General features: G+C 34.3%; 2 protein-coding genes across 2 annotated transcripts in view; both read left to right on the forward strand.

Annotated features, from left to right (window-relative positions):
* Window positions 1–11,196, forward strand: part of LOC145666245 (transient receptor potential cation channel subfamily M member 1-like) — a 31,340-nt gene extending 20,144 nt beyond the window's left edge. The window contains exons 4-7 of the mRNA XM_081733309.1: window positions 2,551–2,639; window positions 4,389–4,517; window positions 8,035–8,229; window positions 10,980–11,196. Coding sequence (XP_081589435.1) covers window positions 2,551–2,639; window positions 4,389–4,517; window positions 8,035–8,229; window positions 10,980–11,196 — 630 coding nt within the window. The remainder of the gene's footprint in view (window positions 1–2,550; window positions 2,640–4,388; window positions 4,518–8,034; window positions 8,230–10,979) is intronic.
* Window positions 11,197–14,623: 3,427 nt separating this feature from the next.
* The window catches only part of LOC145666968 (transient receptor potential cation channel subfamily M member-like 2), a 73,089-nt gene continuing 70,392 nt past the window's right edge, over window positions 14,624–17,320 (forward strand). The window contains exon 1 of the mRNA XM_081734609.1: window positions 14,624–14,703. Within this exon, the coding sequence (XP_081590735.1) occupies window positions 14,658–14,703 (46 nt within the window). The 5' untranslated portion in view covers window positions 14,624–14,657. The remainder of the gene's footprint in view (window positions 14,704–17,320) is intronic.

Consider the following 17,320-nt stretch of genomic DNA (forward strand, 5'->3'; position numbering starts at 1 on the left):
CATGAATACTATCCGCCACTGTTTGTTACATTACACAAAATAGTTTTATATATATATATTGAGTTTTAGTCAGGGTTTTCATTCTGCAGGAGAGGGGGGATAGTAATACCTGACGAACATTTTCTATTCTCAGAGTGTTGCAATGATAGCATTTCCTCCATTATAACTTGGCCAAGCTAGTTGCATTATATGTAAGATTAAGTTAGCCTAAAAAGCTTAAATTTCTATGCCTGTTTTACTCTGTACCATATTATATCTATGGTTATATGAGGCATGGATCTACAGTTTAAAGTGGGATACCGGTAACAACTTCATGAGCTTCCACCGTAAATCGAACCAGAGTCTCCCGCGATCAAGGTGTATGTGTTAACCATACAGCCACAAGGAAATTCACATAAGCACACACACATATATATTGTTGAGTTGATTTTGACTTTACCGTCTCTTTCAGCAGCGAGGATATATGAAATGTAGACCTACTGATTAACGTGGAATCCGAACTACATGAGCTCGCGCCGGGAATTGAGCCCGAGTCTTCCACGGCAAAGACGCGTACACTAGCCGCGGAGTTCACACACACACACAGAATCAGAGTCCTGACACACCAAGGGTGAGAGCTGTGCCACTGAGTCACAGCGGCCACGGGGCTAGGTCGAGTCCACTTTACGTTCATAGTTTCTTAGTACATAAATGTTACGATTATGAAATAGATTTTCCTTAATGAGCTGCACAAAAACAAAAGCTTTCGAAATGCATTAAACAATTAGCTCGATTTGAGTGTGAACTTAAAGTTATATCAGAGTGTAAATACGGATACGCACCAAAACTCGAAAACTTAATACACTATTTCTCCTATATAGTCAGCATGTATCAAGCAATCGTTCAGCTTTCATTTGAGAGGATGGAAATCGAAGGCCCCTGAACAACTATGTTACTAATGTGCGGAATGTATTTATCTTACAGTGAACTGCTTTGATGCCAAGTGGCCTAACTCCAAAATTGAAATTTTCCAGGAGTGAAAGTTGAAGTTCAATATCTCATGAACAATCCATATTTCTTTTATGTTGGGAACCAAAACCATAACTACTGTATGTAGTTCATTGTTTTATAACTTAGTGTTTACAAAAATCCTTTTAAAAAATACCTATTCATAGAAGTGAATGATACTTATCTCTACTAGTTCTTGGCATTCAAGCAGTCCATTTATTGTAATACTAACTTAATATACCCATTCTTCGCATGGGGGCTGTATTTGGAAGTCAACACCTGTGGAAGTATCACCATTCATTTCAGTGACCGCGAAAACTATGGATTTGACACTAGTATCAATCAATATGGGCTATTTATACATGTCTCGGTATTCCTCACCCGCTGACACCCGGCCCGCATACAGTAGTAGCTGAATTTGCAAGTCATCGCTGATGGAAGTGTCACCATTGATCTCAGCGACCGTGAAAACTATGGATTTGACACTAATGTCGATCAATTTGGATTACTTTTACTACATGTCTCGCTAAACGCCCCCCTGAGACCCCCTGGTTCCAATTTTGACAAAAACGCTTCGCCTTAGACTGGGACCTGGACCAAGGTATCCGTGACCAAAATTTGGTAACTCTCGGTCAACTTGTCTGGTCCCCAGGTCGGTCCCAGTAAACGTCTCCCCCGAGACCCCCCTGGTTCGAAATTAAAAAAAAAAAAACGCTTGGTCTTGATCTGGGGCCTGGACTAAGGTACCCGTGACCAAATTTTGGGAACTCTCGGTCCACTCGTCTGGTCCCCAGGTCGCACACAGACAGACAGACCAACACACAAACAAACTCTTTATTTTATTTATATTAGATAAGATATACTATGTAAAATAGTCTCGTATCATAATATGTGATTTACAACAAATGTTACATTATATATTATCCGTAGCTCGTGATATGCTGCAACATATTAAAGCCTCAGAATAGTTGGGCAAACGAATAATCCAGAAGTTACGTAACCCTATTGCGTTCATGGGAACGAAAACACAATAATTATAACTATGCTAAATTACTATAGACTACCAACTGCTCATTCAGAGAATTTATGAAGTTCACTTTATCGCAATAGTTTTATACAAACTAGATTTAGACTACGGATAATAGTTTTATACAAACTAGATAATCAATTATTATTATCATTATATTTGCAGTACAACCAAATACAACGACATTAACTATTAACTAAATTGAGCTTATAATTAAATCTTGATCTTTAAAGATTAACTATTAATTTTATGCGTTCTGTACCTTTCTGAAGGAATAAAAGCTGGAATTGGTTTCAAGGCTGTTTCTGAGTGAATATTTTCTTCAAAATAATATTAAAAATTATAGAAAGATTTTCGAGACATTCGAGTCGAGTCGAGATTTTTTGCGTCTCGTGTCTCGACTCGTCTCGAATTTTACAAAGTGTGTCTCGACTCGAATCTCGACTCGAATTCGAGTCGAGTCGAGTCGAGATTCGAGACATGTCTCGACTCGAGCGCATCCCTAATTGAGATTTGTTTCCTTTGATGTTTTTCAGGGTCCTAATCGTTTGATGTGCTTAGGAATAGCTCCTTGGGGCGGTGTAGAGAATAGACACCAGCTGAAGACAAGAGGAGGATCTGTAAGGTAACGATCCGAATTAGTGCCGTTTTTAACCTTCCCGGCGCCCTAGGCGCTTCAAATTGTTACGCCACTCACTATTTTCAGAGTACTCCCTCCTTCAGTTATTATTACCTTGCCAGTTTTGGTTCGGGAGGGATGTTCCCTTAACTCTCTTACTTTATTACCTTTCTTTGTTTTTGATATAATTGTTGTTTTCTTTTTTTATTATTCTTTCATCCTGTTGATGTTCAGTTTATCATATTGAGTGACAAGCTAGTAGTTTTAAAGGGACGGGGCTTGCAGTAATAGGTTTTTCATAAATAATTATAATTAAAAAGTGCACAAGGAATCATTTCCACAGTCTCAGCTTTTGTCTCCTAATAGCAGAAAACACTATTTTTCCTAATATTAGTACAGTTAATAGTTTGTTTTCACTCCCAAGTTATCCTCAGACAACTGTCCTTAAGTATTCTAATTTATCAAGTAATATAAATCTCTATTTTCAATTAACAAAAGTAAAATTATACGTATCATATTCACATTAGCCGGCGAGATCTAGTTTGTTGGTAACCAGGTAACTCAACCGAAACGGAAATTACATTTTCAGCACCAGCGTATTTTAATTTTTTCTCTTTTTCGCCCTCAAATTTTTGCGCCCTCAAATCTTTAGCGCCCTAGGCACGTGTCTAGCGTGCCTACGCGGAAAAACGGCCCTGATTCGAATATTATATAGGGTAAGTTTCCTGTAGGTAATAACCAGATAGTATTTTACTACTTTTTGTTGATTACAGTTACGATGAACCCAGTACTGGAACGCTTATTTTAGAGCATTAATTGTCGATCTTTTACGGCACAGTCTTCCTCGTTGACACACTAACGTACAAGAAAAAACAACAAGCTAAACTTTCTCATTAAACACTAGTGTTCATTCTTGAATATGTCTAGAAAATAAATATTTTTAAATTTTTGTAATATTTTTCTTTTCTTTTTTGAAACATATTTTTATTTATTCGTCACTTTCATTGTCTAATTCTTTCAAAATTTCTAGGACATTCACGCCGAATCTCGGGGTACATCCTTTGCGAGTTCCATCTCAGTATTTTTTTTTTTTTTTTTTTTTTTTGATCGAAGTCTTTGTTTCATTCAACAAATTACCAATTGTTCGCATAGCGCTCGGGAAACACTGATTCTGCCAACACTGATCATACCACTGCTGCTTGACTTCAGTAATGGCACAGAAAGCGGTAGGCCAGTGCAGTTAGTGGTTTTTCTTCCTGGTTGAAATTGAAATATGAATTACATGTATATTAATACTGAAAATACCAAAATTATTATTATCAAGATATAAAACTTTCATATATTAGTTTCAGTGGCGGCTCCTGATTTCCAGAAGAGGGAAGTCACATCGGTACAAACTAAAACTTTATCCCTCCTTGCTAATGTAGAAAAATTTTCCTAACATATTCATTCTTCATGTTGGTTCTATTTCTCTGTTTTTGTTTATTTTTTAAAATACTTTTGTTCTTATTAATAACTGCGAAGGTTTGTGACTTTGTTACTATATCGTAGAGCCGCGCCTGATTACATTAAACTTTAATAATCAAAGAATAACAAGAACTAGCCCTATATTCTTTTTGTAAGGAACATTCTTTAAAAAAAAATACCTTGAAACACAGTTATTACTCATTGATCTAGTATTGTATCTGTTAGTACGTTATATTGTTCCTAACCCTGTTTTAATATTAATTCTAAAAAATTTATGTTTATTCTCAGGTACAAAGCATCAGGGAAATGCTTCAAAACTCACAAACCTTGCCTCCCATTGAACTCAGATCATACTCATTTCCTCTTGGTAGACGATGGATATCGCTATCAACTCAAAGGAGCGGCCGAAACCTTCAGGTAATTTTATCAATCTAAAATGTTTTACTTCATCTTTTTCTAAAAGGAAATACTAATATATTTGGTTCTTGGAACCGGGAAAATCTCGTCTCATGTTCATGTAATAATAGATAGTGTGATTCATAAATTATCACAAACTTTAAACTTTATGGCTTACAGCACATGAAGGGGTATGCTTACCATTATTGGAAGTTTTCTAGGCAGAATTCGTTATTGATTCCCACAAACAGATCCTTACTTGTATCACGATACACACACACACACACACACACACACATATATATATATAGGGGAACGTGGGGCATAATGGGGAAGCTAAGATATTTGCCTTTCTAAATTGGTAACCAATATCTCAATTGCAGTAATTTTTCTGCGGTAGACACGTTGGACATTTATTGTGATATTTCAACCAGCAAATCCTTTGAAAAATATTGTTTTGCACCTTTTAGCTTAGCTTATTCCAAAAATGGCTCTTTTCCCCATTATGCCCCCTACGTGGGGCATAATGGAACATTGGATTTCAGTCAACCCCATTATGCCCCTACCCCATACTGCCCCGTACACTATTACATCTATAATATCCAGCTCTAATATAGACTTATCATAAAACAACAATATATGATTACTTCCAATAATCAAATATAACAAAAGATGAGTACTCTTTTTTTTAAAAAAAAATGTTGATAATTACTTCAAAAGGTACATTCTTAATTAGACATTATTAAGAAAAAGAAAAAATGTGATCATTGGGAATTGTACTACAAAGTTTATGCAGATTACATCGAATTATTGTCAGTTAAATCTTAATATTTCCTGACATCAAATCAACATAACCAAATTTTGAAAATTCAGCATGAAGAACTTAAACAAAACTGCGCAAATGCAATCCTAGCATTAACAAGAAATGTCTCGAGCTGGATAGTAAACTACACAATCGATACTCTTACGGGGCATAATGGGGTAATGGGGCAATATGGGGTGATTGCAATACCGTTTTGCCCCACCCCGTTTTGCCCCAGATGAGTTGTAGTGTTAAATCAACGAGTATCTCTGTTATAACTTACAATCCGTAAACCTCAAAAACACACAACAAACACAGAAGAAATATTCTTTCAACATATCAATAGTTTAAAAGTGTGTAATAAATAACTTGCCTTACCTTGACCGAAGTAAAATCCCAATCGTTATATGCCATAGCGCGAAAACAAAGAACTGACACACAGCACTGTTCCTTTTCAACTGATAAGAACGCTGCTCAAGCGCAACAGCCTTTCGTCCTTGAGAATCTCGTTTAGGTACTTATCGCTAGATTGCAGTTAATTACAGTTCAAAAAACACCGATACCCCGTTATGCCCCCCTATCCCGTTATGCCCCACGTTCCCCTATATATATATATATATATATATATATATATATATAATATATATATATATATATATATATATATATATAACAAAAAAAATGTCCTCATGGGGAATCGTATCCGAAGCTATGTTTGCTGATTATTCAGTCACTTACACACACACACACTCACAAAAGAAATCTTAGATACAAAAAAAAAAAAAAAGAAAATCTTCAAGTTTTACGTTCCACGATAATGGTGGGGGTATGCTAAAGGAGACGGTGATGATGAGAAATGAATGAAAAATGGTAGATGAAGAAGGTGGGAGGAAACGGGAGAGCTCCGAGAAAGCCACTCGCACGGTGTTTGTCCACCACAAAGCTTACTTGGCAAGAGCTGGGATTGAATAGTTACCGCAAAATTTGAAATGTCGCTTATACTTGCCCCCCCCCCCCCCATGGAAACCACAACATGGGCACCCTTGCTTTCTACATATTTCTTTAAATATCAACCTGAAATTTCCTAGATCCCCTTAGGAAGTATAAGTACGAATTATTACCGAAGTCGTCACAATAGTTTGCTCTACATTACTCGTGTCCAATTTTCATTGGAGCACACTTTTCTTTAGCATTTAAGAATTTTCAAAAATTTAAGAAGGGTCTTGCATGGATTTGGTGCAGAGAATGTAGCGTTTACATCAGTGGTATCACACTGCTTCTATATTGTGAAATTATTTTATATATAAATCGGAGTCCTTTTAATTCGAAGCCCAGGAGGTCACGTAAAAGGTTCGAATTATCCAAAAATATGCATTGTTAAATACCTGAATTCAAGCGAATAAAAATACTGTAGTTACATGAAAAAATTAATATGCAGTAGACTTTACCTTTAAGGGAAATTATTATTTGCGTGATACAATACAGTAAAGATACAAAAAAAAAAAAAAAAAAACTACATTTACTTGCAATTAAACCACACACATCAAGAAATATTCACCTAAGTACAGTACCAAATGCATAGAATTAACACAAAAAATCATCACCCATACGAGTAATAATATTTATGTTCTCACATTAAAAAGAATCATAATCTTCTTGTGATCTTCTAATTTGATAACTTTTACACGATCAACAAAATTTTCAATTTAATGCATCACCGAAAATATATTAGTAACACTTGGTTTACATTCAATAAATTTTAAATTTTCAACCATTTCAGAAGCTTCAGATCAAATTGGCACCTTGTTTCTTTATTTCATCGCCGATCTCGTTTTCAGTTTTTCTTCATCATTAAATAGACTGTTTTTATGTCACTATTCCCAGCAACTGGCTCTAAATAATTGAAAATCAGTTGCAAGTGCATTCTTCTGTTTACAATCTGTTCAATAGCTTCCTAAAAATTCTTATACTTCATTACTTCCAATCAACGGCGCCGACTTTCCAAAATTTGTGTGGGTGCATATCAATGGCGGGCCGTGTTATCCTATATGTTTACAGGAAAGTCACGATGTTTGATTGATTTATTTTTAGTTAAAATCTTTTAGGAACACTGTCAAAAGGGCTGTGCTATGATAAAGTAAAATATACCGATACTATAAGGATAAGTTGGGGCTGCCCTAGCACTGACTTAAACGCGGCCGACTTAAACGCAAGAGAAAAGAATTCGAACCTGGGTCGAAGCTAAAAATCTTGTGGGTGCGCTGCACCCACAAGATTATTTGTGTGGGTGCCGGAGTTCCGGAGCACCCACGTAGTCGGCGCGTTTGCTTCCAATTATTTAAACAGAAGATTAAAAAGTTCGATTTATCCACGAGTTTTTACCATTGTTTTCAATAAGTTTTCAAGGAAAATGAAATTTTCTTATAATTATGCAATATTCTGAAGACCAAATTCGAACTTAGGTATTCAAATAAAACTTGATTTCTCTTGAAGACTACCGTCAAAATAAGAGTACCAGGTATTAAAGAAAATACACAAGATTCTTATTACTGTTTCCTTTAAAGTAATAAACAAATATTAATTACTTTATGTATAAGGAAAGGCTATTTAAAGAAAAATATTAATAATTTACCTTGGGACTACATAAGAAAATGGATATGTCCAGTTACCGCTTACATGTGTTCTGAGTTTTGTTAGTAAAATCTATAACACTAGTAATTCGATTTTGTTTTTCAGATCCCGGTTGGAAAAAGAGTTGGTGACATTGGCTGTTCCTGTCGTATCCTTGCTAGTTGGAGGAGATCTGAATACACTGACAGAATTAAGGGAACAGCTAGAACATGGTACTCCAATTGTAGTGTTACAAGGGTCTGGCAAATTGGCTAATATTCTAGCTTTCATTTGTCCTCGATTGCATCGCGAACTGAACAGGTAGAGAAAATAGTTTCATTCATATCCGGATATATCATAATAAAACTGCTTTGATCTTATTCCAGTCCATATTATGATTTATATGCCTTTAATTACAATTCATCAATTCCTATGAATAAATCTAATTTTTCTTCAAGGTCTGTACTGTATTAATTTTCTTCATAATTTATCATTTATTTTAATTACCTAAACTGTCAGCAGATAACAATTTTGTTTTCTTACTCATATCTTTTAATACACCATATTATTTATTCATAAGAAAAGTTTCCCCATTTCACTTTCTTTGTTGCTTTTTTTAAATAGTTTGTCTCATTCTGTTGTATTTTAATTCTGTATCTTTTAAGTGTTGCCTTATAGTTGATCATCTTGTAAAATTTCCTATTAATTGTATTTTTTTTCTTACCTTAACAACAGTTTTGCCAAGCAGTGGAGTAGCGCAGCAAAATCTTACTAGCTTTATTAGCCATTTCAATTCAAAGTTAAAATTCCATTATGTTAGTATTTTAGCTATTTTCAATCTCTATATTTTTCAACATTGCGTTTGCCTCGTCTTTTTGTTATAAATAATTTCTAATCCGTTGAATATCTTGATACTTTTGATACTTGCAAAGTATCGAAATACGTATATCTACATAGTGGTCCATAATTATGTAGACCTATATGATGTTTCACAGACTGTAGTAAAGAAACTAGCAACATAACTAGAACATAAACACATTACTCTCGTACCTTTTTTCTTACAAGAATTCTCCTTACAAAAAATCTCTTCTCCTTACAAAAAATCTTGGTCTAAAAGGTCTACTCACGCTTCTGTTTGCTATCGGTAATGTATTATTTGTGCCTCTAAACAGAAGCTCTGTAAACTAAAGAACATTAAAACCTGGAGTTCGTCCCCGTTAGAAGATAACAACAATCAAAGCGGGAATATAAAGATAAATATTACGTACTTTCCCAGCTCGTCAACATCTGCACTAATTCAAACAAGCAAAAGACCTGTATATCTGAATTGATTCGAGTTAATAATACTTATTTTAGAACAAGTTGTTCGCAGCGCAAAAGTCGCTAGATTTGTAAGTCGCCAAATCGTCATTCCAATATCACCAAAAAGTCGCAAATCGGAAAAAAATATTATTATTTTTTTTGTCGCTATCCTGGAAGGCGAATCCCCTAGATTTAGCGACTTTTTCCCCAAATTGGCAACACTGTCTAAGTCCAGTGATCGTTATCCTCACTCTCAGGCTAAACAGTGTTACCATATCGAAACTATTTGTCCACAATTATAAATACTACACAGTCCAACATCAAATACATAATTATGGGCCACCGTGTATCTCAAATAACGAACTTATAGTTTATACCGTTTGATTTAAAATTACATGAATAATAAATACCATCTAAGATTAGGAATAAAATTGTTAAACGTAGTGCGTTCAAGTTAATAGTCTTTATTAAGAGTGTTCATAGCATAGAGAAGTAAACTGTGAAAAAACGAAGAAACGACTTAAAAATTATAGAAAGAGAATGTTATAATGGTATCTTTATTACAATTATAATACTACGTCAATTAGAACATTAAGTTTTATTGATTACTGTATTAAATTCAGTTTATTTCTTTTGTAAAACTTTCAATAAAGTGAACGAACTATCCTCAACTTTGCTTCAAACGCTAAACACTATTTAACATTTCAATAACATGCCTCTTGATATATAAAACCAAGAAAGAAATAAAAATACGTACAATATACTAAAAAATCAAAAGAAATAATATTAATGTAACTAAAAATAGTGTAGTTAGTTATATTAAAACGAGATAAATTTACGAATTAAGTTATTGGAAATTTTACATTTTAATTTGGGTAATATATTAAACATATTTTGGATTTTTTTTCAGAAGCATGTCTAACGTTAGCCTTTGTGATTTAAAGTTTTCATTAAAGATAGTACAACTTTGTTTTAACCTAGTATAGTTCACTTATACAATGGTAGACATCTCTAGAAACTATAGAATGAAAAATATTAGGTATGTTCTTTTATTTTTAATAAAGTAGATTATTATTATTATTATTATTATTATTATTATTATTATTATTATTATTATTATTATTATTATTATTATTATTTGAAAGGAAGTGAGGCAAAAAATGCACATGCGTGCAGTAAATGAACTAAGAATAAATTTATATAAATGGTGGATTGTAATTTAATAGAACGTAGCAATGTTGCCAGTTAATTTAAATAAGGATAGGATTGGGAATTAGATTCCTGGGCTTTCGACTGCTATAGCCATGTTAGCCCGTTACGTATGAGGGGTGACGTCCCTTTGCGATTACAGTAGCAGAGGAAAGGAAAGGAAGGAAGCGGCCTGGGACTAGTATGCTAGGTACAGTACCATACCGATATTTGCCTGGTGTGAATGAGGAAAACCTCATTCAGGTTGGCTCGCCTGAAAGAGATTTTACACTTTTTTTTTTTAGACAGAATGAAATAACGATAACATTAGCAGGACAAACATGTCCACTTTTACCAATATAATCGTAAATTAAATTAGAAATATATTAAAAGTTAGCGAATTCTTTTAATCTGAATTTAGTTGTGAACTTATGGCTTTAATAAAATATAGTTCGAAATTATTTCTTTATTACTTAGTAAGAGCCTAACTCGATGAAAACTGCTTGCTATCTAACAAGTTTTCAAAGTCTGATGTAGGAAAACAAATATTTGGATCGTAACATCTTGCATTTATGTTGTAGTGGTTCATGGACGCTGCGTTCTCCCCAGACTCGACAACTGGAGCGTCTTGTAATGGAGAGCTTCCAGAGTAGTCTCAGCAGTCTCGAAGAAGTACGTGCTTCTGTGGAAAATTTAATAGATTTTTGTCAACTAAGGAAATTTATAACAATATTTGATCTTCGGTCAGGCAGTGATTTGGATCACTGTATACTCTCTGCGGTGCTACGAGGTAAATAATTATATCACTAATTCTATAGATTAAGAGAATTTGAACATTCAACGCTGCAGGCTAGCCAGTGGATCGTATTCTCTTCCAATCCATTATTATTAGAAGCACTACTACCCATTGTTTTCCCATCCTTTTAACCTACCCTTTTGTCAAAGACTTCCTAACTAGAACCACATAGATCTATGCATTTTCTATGGGAACAGCCTCTCCTCCAATCCTAGATGTCTTAATCTATTTGTGTGAAAGATTTAGTACTTCCGTGCTACAATCTTATATCCAGAACCTAACGACCACCTGAGTATCCCTGCAATCCGAATAGGGGGATAGCTTACAGGAAATTCAGGTTATGACGAAATGATATCCATTTGTAATACTCGCGGGCATGGTGGAAAGACTACAAGGTGCAATGCAGTGCTACATTCTCGTCGCTCTGGCTCATGACGTCATCTTGGTCGCAAAAGTGGCCAGCGAGAGTCAGATGAACATTTAATAAGCGCTTGCTCGCTGGTATCTTACACGCAAACTTCTCTTCTATTTATAGTGATCTTCAACGAAGTAAAAATTTTAGTACAAACAATAATTATATAAACGTAATGTAATCAATGCTTAAGCTAAGTGAATTCAAAGGAAGATATTTACAATAGCAAAAGAAACAGCAATATCAGTTCATATTAAACAATTTTGAAGCTTGAACAAGCCAATATTGCTCACTACATTTTCTGCTTTTTCTTTCTTTTCTTTTCTTTGTTTTCTTTTTTAAACATCTGAAGTAATACACTCGAGTATGTATAGGCCTGAATAATCTATAAAACAGTGTGTCGTTAATGCATTTCATTATTATATATTTATGTATGCTCAAGTATATTTTCGTAACACATTGATCGGTTTTGATTTACTATTATTATTATTTTGCTTGAAAGAGAATTCTTTACTGATGACCCCATATAAATTTTGAGAATATCTCAAGGGAGAATTCATGGTATTCGTAAACAGAAATGCACGTACGTATATTTTCGTTATGCTTGGACAGTTTTTTTCACGTAAGTTTCGTCAGAATCTCAGGGGAGGTTAAAAACTTTATTGAGCAGGGACGCACGTATTTAATATTTTAAACATCGTTTTTATTTTTGATTTATAAAAAAGATCATCTTATTTGAAGTCGCTGATCGCTTGTTTATAGAATTTGTATTTAAACTAAAGGTTTGGTGAAACTGACAGTTCTCTGAATTTTAGTGTCAAAATTTACGCCATAACAAACTGTATTATTAAACATTTGTACGAAATAAAACGTTACATATACTATTGTGTTCTAAAAATATATAGAAATAAATATGTATATACACAAAGCACCTCAAACAAAGAAATTCCAACTTGACTATTTCAAGCAAGAAACAAAGTACTAGGCGTAGGTGAAGACGGTGTAGGGGTGTTACAGCTAGACTAGAAAACATATAAATCATAAAATTAAATAATTTTCTTGATAAGTTTTCTCTTTTTTGTCCCGTGGACTAAAGAATACAAAAGATAAATGTAAGTGAATGATTATGTGGAATTTGGTGGAATGAGAATTCTTTTTAAATCGTACTATTGGATTTTTGTATGCAGAGCAGAATCAACACAAGCTACTGTAGCCCTATATACTATTATTACATACTATTAATACTAAAAAGAAACTACATAATGAAATCGTGTTTATAGAATTCCATTTAAAATTGCATTTATTTATTACTTTTATGTAAAACTTACCATATTTTAGGTTTATTTTGTCCTGTCGCTGCAAGCTAAAATCCATTTCTGTAGAGATTTTCCCTCTTTTTGAGGAAATCTAAAGTATTTTATATTAGTTCCCTTAGTTTTTCTGTAATAATTACTACAGCCGTACACTGCACAGTTAGGCATTCTCGATATCATTTAAAAGAACGAATTAACAATATCTTGGTAACAAAGAATTTCCACGTGTCACTTAAAGCCGCGCCTTTTCCCGTTGTCTTTTGCAAACCAGATGACGTCACAGCCACGACAGCGCTCCAGGCGACATGCGCATGCAACCCAAGGTGACCAGACGTCCCGTTTTAGCCGGGACAGTCCCTTATTTTCAACCGTTGTCCCGTTTTTTCTGATTCTTAAACGGGACACCTAAATGTCCCGTTTTTAAGCAAACATGACCCAGGTGTCCCGTAATTATCATTCAAAATATAAATGGTCAATGCTAATTCTACACTTTTCCGTACCAACACTCATTGGGAAGGTTCAGCCGTGCCTAGAACTTCTGAATATTCAAATGAGAATTGAGTGTTCTGTGGTTCAAGTGGGAATTGAGTGGGAATTCTGAGTGTTGAAGAAGTTAAAAGTATTGTTGGGTAGTACTTAAGTTAGAAACGCTGTGTTATCATTCTTATTAGTGTATTTTGTAAATTGAAAACACTGCTGAGTCCCAAAATGCAATGTGGAAGTCACCCCCCCCCCCCCGTAGCCGATTCGTATGCGTCCCGTTTTTGAAAGTAAAAGTTCTGGTCAGCTTGATGCAACCACCTTGTTGTCTTTCCACCATGCTCGCGGGTAACTCATCTTCTGATACTTTTGCAAAGTAGAGAATCCAATAGAGACAAGAGGAGAGAAACATCCAAATGATTTAATTGTTTCTTTGTAGAACTTCGCTGTGCATGTGACTTTCGTACAGGTCCGTAGTTAGGAGATGCCCAAGATATTTATTTTCCTCCTTGAAATTCAATTGTCTAGATATGCATATTTAAAATAATAATAATAATAATGTGTCGAGAAATTTCGTTGTAAGCAAAATAAAAAAAAAAAAATCCAAATTCGGTTTTAATGCGCAGTTTAAACTGCCAGTGCGAAGTTTAAACTATTGGACAAATGACATCAGATTGTTGATTGGACGACACCGAGGTGTGTTCAAAAGGAAACCGAACTTTTGAAATAATTAGCGCAAAAATCGGCAGAGGGAGTACGCTGTGGCTACTGAGCGCACCTAGCGGCAGGTTTAGACAGCAACTTGTTATTTGCCTCGTTTTGCTATGACCGTTAATCGCCGAGAATTCGCTGCTAGGGCTATTACTACGAAGTTTTATCAGGCGTAAAAAGGTCTAATATGTCTACACTATAAAACAATTGTATTGCGTATTATAAGTTGTCTATTGAACGGAACAGTATTAGCGAAGCTTCATTGTGTTAAGTTTTTGACATGTTCCTAAAAGCCAAAAGATGAAAAGGTGAGAATCCATTAAATAAAGTTGAAAATATTCTTGCAAATCACTTACAGCATGCACTGCCAGTAAATAAGCCATAACATTCGAAAAGAAGTAGAAATTCCAGTAACAAGAGTCATAATACGCTATATTTTTATTCGTCATTTAATAAATAGGCAATAAAATTATTTCGAGCTTTTAAGTTGATGCTATTTTGTATTTTAGGTGACGATGCAACAAAATATACTCAACTACAGTTGGCCATGAGGTGGGGAAGAGCAGACATAGCAGAGCAAAAGATTTTGTCAGGTAATATTTTACACAACACTAGACATTTATTAACACAAATTAATATCATGTGTTTCCAGTATAATGTAAATTCCTAACCTCAATTACCAGAAAAGCTGTATATTGTTTTATAATTACAATATTTATGTTCTTTCAAAACTAACAGGTTAATCAATCGTTTGCTAAAATTCAAATTACTGTATACTGGAGTAAACTTTTCAAGATAACATAAAAGGTTGTTCTGATATGTTCATTTGTAAAAGTTTTGTTTATAAATATATTTGATTTTAAATTACATGTGGAAAATAAAATTGTTCCCAGCAAACTTAGTAAGATAACAAAATTGTTAACAACTTTCTATGTATCTTGGAGAACTGTTGCTATAATGTCTTCGAAAATACAAATCAAAAATTGTAAAAAATAAATTAGATATTTGCTATCTGACTTAATGAAATACAAAGTGTAACATGTTGAAAATATAAGATTTATTATCACTTAAAATACCCCAAAAAAAAAATGGATATTTAATACGAGGAGCAGTCAAAATGTTCTTGGAATGGTGTTGTATTTCTGGCATTTATGATGCAATAACAATGAATCTTGGGTAATATAGTCCCCAGGTTGAATAATTCTGAATTTAACGAGTGTGAACACGTCTTGGTAGGCAGTGTACAAGGATAGCTGAACATGGGAGTGTGTGGTGATCAGTTGGTATAATTTCACAGATCGAGCAACGCGTAAACATTAAGTTCATGTGCTTGGAGAAAATCTGGTTCATAGAGTTTGAAAGCCCAAAAGAAAAAGAAAAAGTTTAGGACCATCGAATGTTTGGCTCTTCCCAAAGCTAATAGTGGGCCTTTTCAATTTCGCCAAAGTAGAAGAGATCAAAATTAAGGTGACGGCTGAACTTGGGACAATACCAAAAGAGGCCTTTCGTCAGTATTTTCACCAATCGCACGAGCGATGGAACAAGTGTATGTGTTCCGAAGGTTCCTACTTTAAAAGCGGTTAATAAATGTGTGCTTATATTGGGGTAATGAAGAGTTACAGCAAAATTCCGGGAACTTTTTGACTCACCTTTGTATTTTTCAAAGTAACTACAAAAAATTATTAACGAATTCAACAATATTTTATTGACATTTAACAGGAAAAAGCCCAAAGATGAGACATCTACCAATCGATAGATATAATCAAGCTGAACAAAGTGATATGGGTAATTGTGAATTCTCATGAGTAGTATTTGAGATAAATGAGAAAAAAGTTTGTAAACCTAAAAATTGACGTTGTGCGAGATTTACGTCACCTATTTAGATGAAACTAATACCACCCTTATCACTAGTAAGATTCGTAGTGGGAAGTCATGTGGTTTGGATCCCACATTGAGGTATAGGTCCACAGAATGTTGCCAGATCTGAAAACTAAAAAGTAGCGAGGTTGTCCTCCAAAAGTAGCGGATTTGAATTATTTGAAGCCCAATCATAAAAATGAATTATCTTTCAGCTTTACATTTTTACTAATCATACGATATATAATCATTTATAACACCTAGAGTTGGAAATACGTCAGATATTTGGGTTGGCAACGGTCAGGTGGCGAGCGCAGTTTCAGACTGTTGGCATTAGTATGCCAGGGTAAACTCCATACTATGTCAGGAGCAGTGGAACTGTAGTATGCCATGAACTGGGCAGACGATGATAGTATAAAAAGGACAACCTTTCTGATTTCCAAGGATATATATTTGCTTAAATAGTTTTCAGAGCTGTGAGATATACTTTACAAAGTTTACAGTACCGTAAAACGGGGTTGCTTTGCACAAGATTTAAGGAATTTCAAAGAAAATCGCATGTAACTTACAAACGTAATGATTTAGAACACTGTATTTTAAACATGCAATAGCTAGATATATAAGGAAAACATTAGTGCAAGTTCATTGGTGAACATTCAATATGACCATAGTTATTGAAATATAAACTTTGGTGCAAAGTAACCACATAGTTGGGGTTACTTTGCACAACATACAAAAAAGTATGTTCAACATATGCATATAACGTTTCTGTGCAATGTTTTCCTTCAGTATTTATACATTTTACTTTCTACACAAAACTGCATGCAGTCTACAAATATTGATATTAGAATGATGGTACCGGTATCAGTACTTAGTGTGAATTATCGATATTTGTAAAGAAAATTATGTATTTTCTGGTACTGGCACAGGAACCACATTCTAATAGTTTAGCATACATCCCACAAAAATGCCAACTCAAGAACAGAAAAAAAAATCCCCATGAACTAATTTGCCTTGGTTATTCCTTAGGTTCAAGAATATCAAAACCGTAATCAGTGAAAGATTTACGGGGTTTGGGACTTTCAGGCTGAAGCCCACTCAAATTGCATGATTTCTTTTTAAAAATATCTAATGTTAGCAATTCCTATGCGTATACGCTGCAAGCCCCCCCTCCAAAAAAGTCTAGTGATTTATAAAAGAAACGAAGCCTTTGTGACTGAAGCCCCTCTCAAACTACTTTTCTGGATCCGCCACTGTTCATAATTTGTTTTTCAACAAGAAATTCATTCCGGCATCTACCTAAATAAGAAATTTACCTAAATTTAGAATGCAAGAAGTTCCAGTAGTAATAAT

This window comes from Thermobia domestica, chromosome 12 (assembly GCF_964235325.1).
Source record: "Thermobia domestica chromosome 12, izTheDome1.hap1.1, whole genome shotgun sequence".
In the NCBI taxonomy this organism is placed as follows: Eukaryota; Metazoa; Arthropoda; class Insecta; order Zygentoma; family Lepismatidae; genus Thermobia; species Thermobia domestica.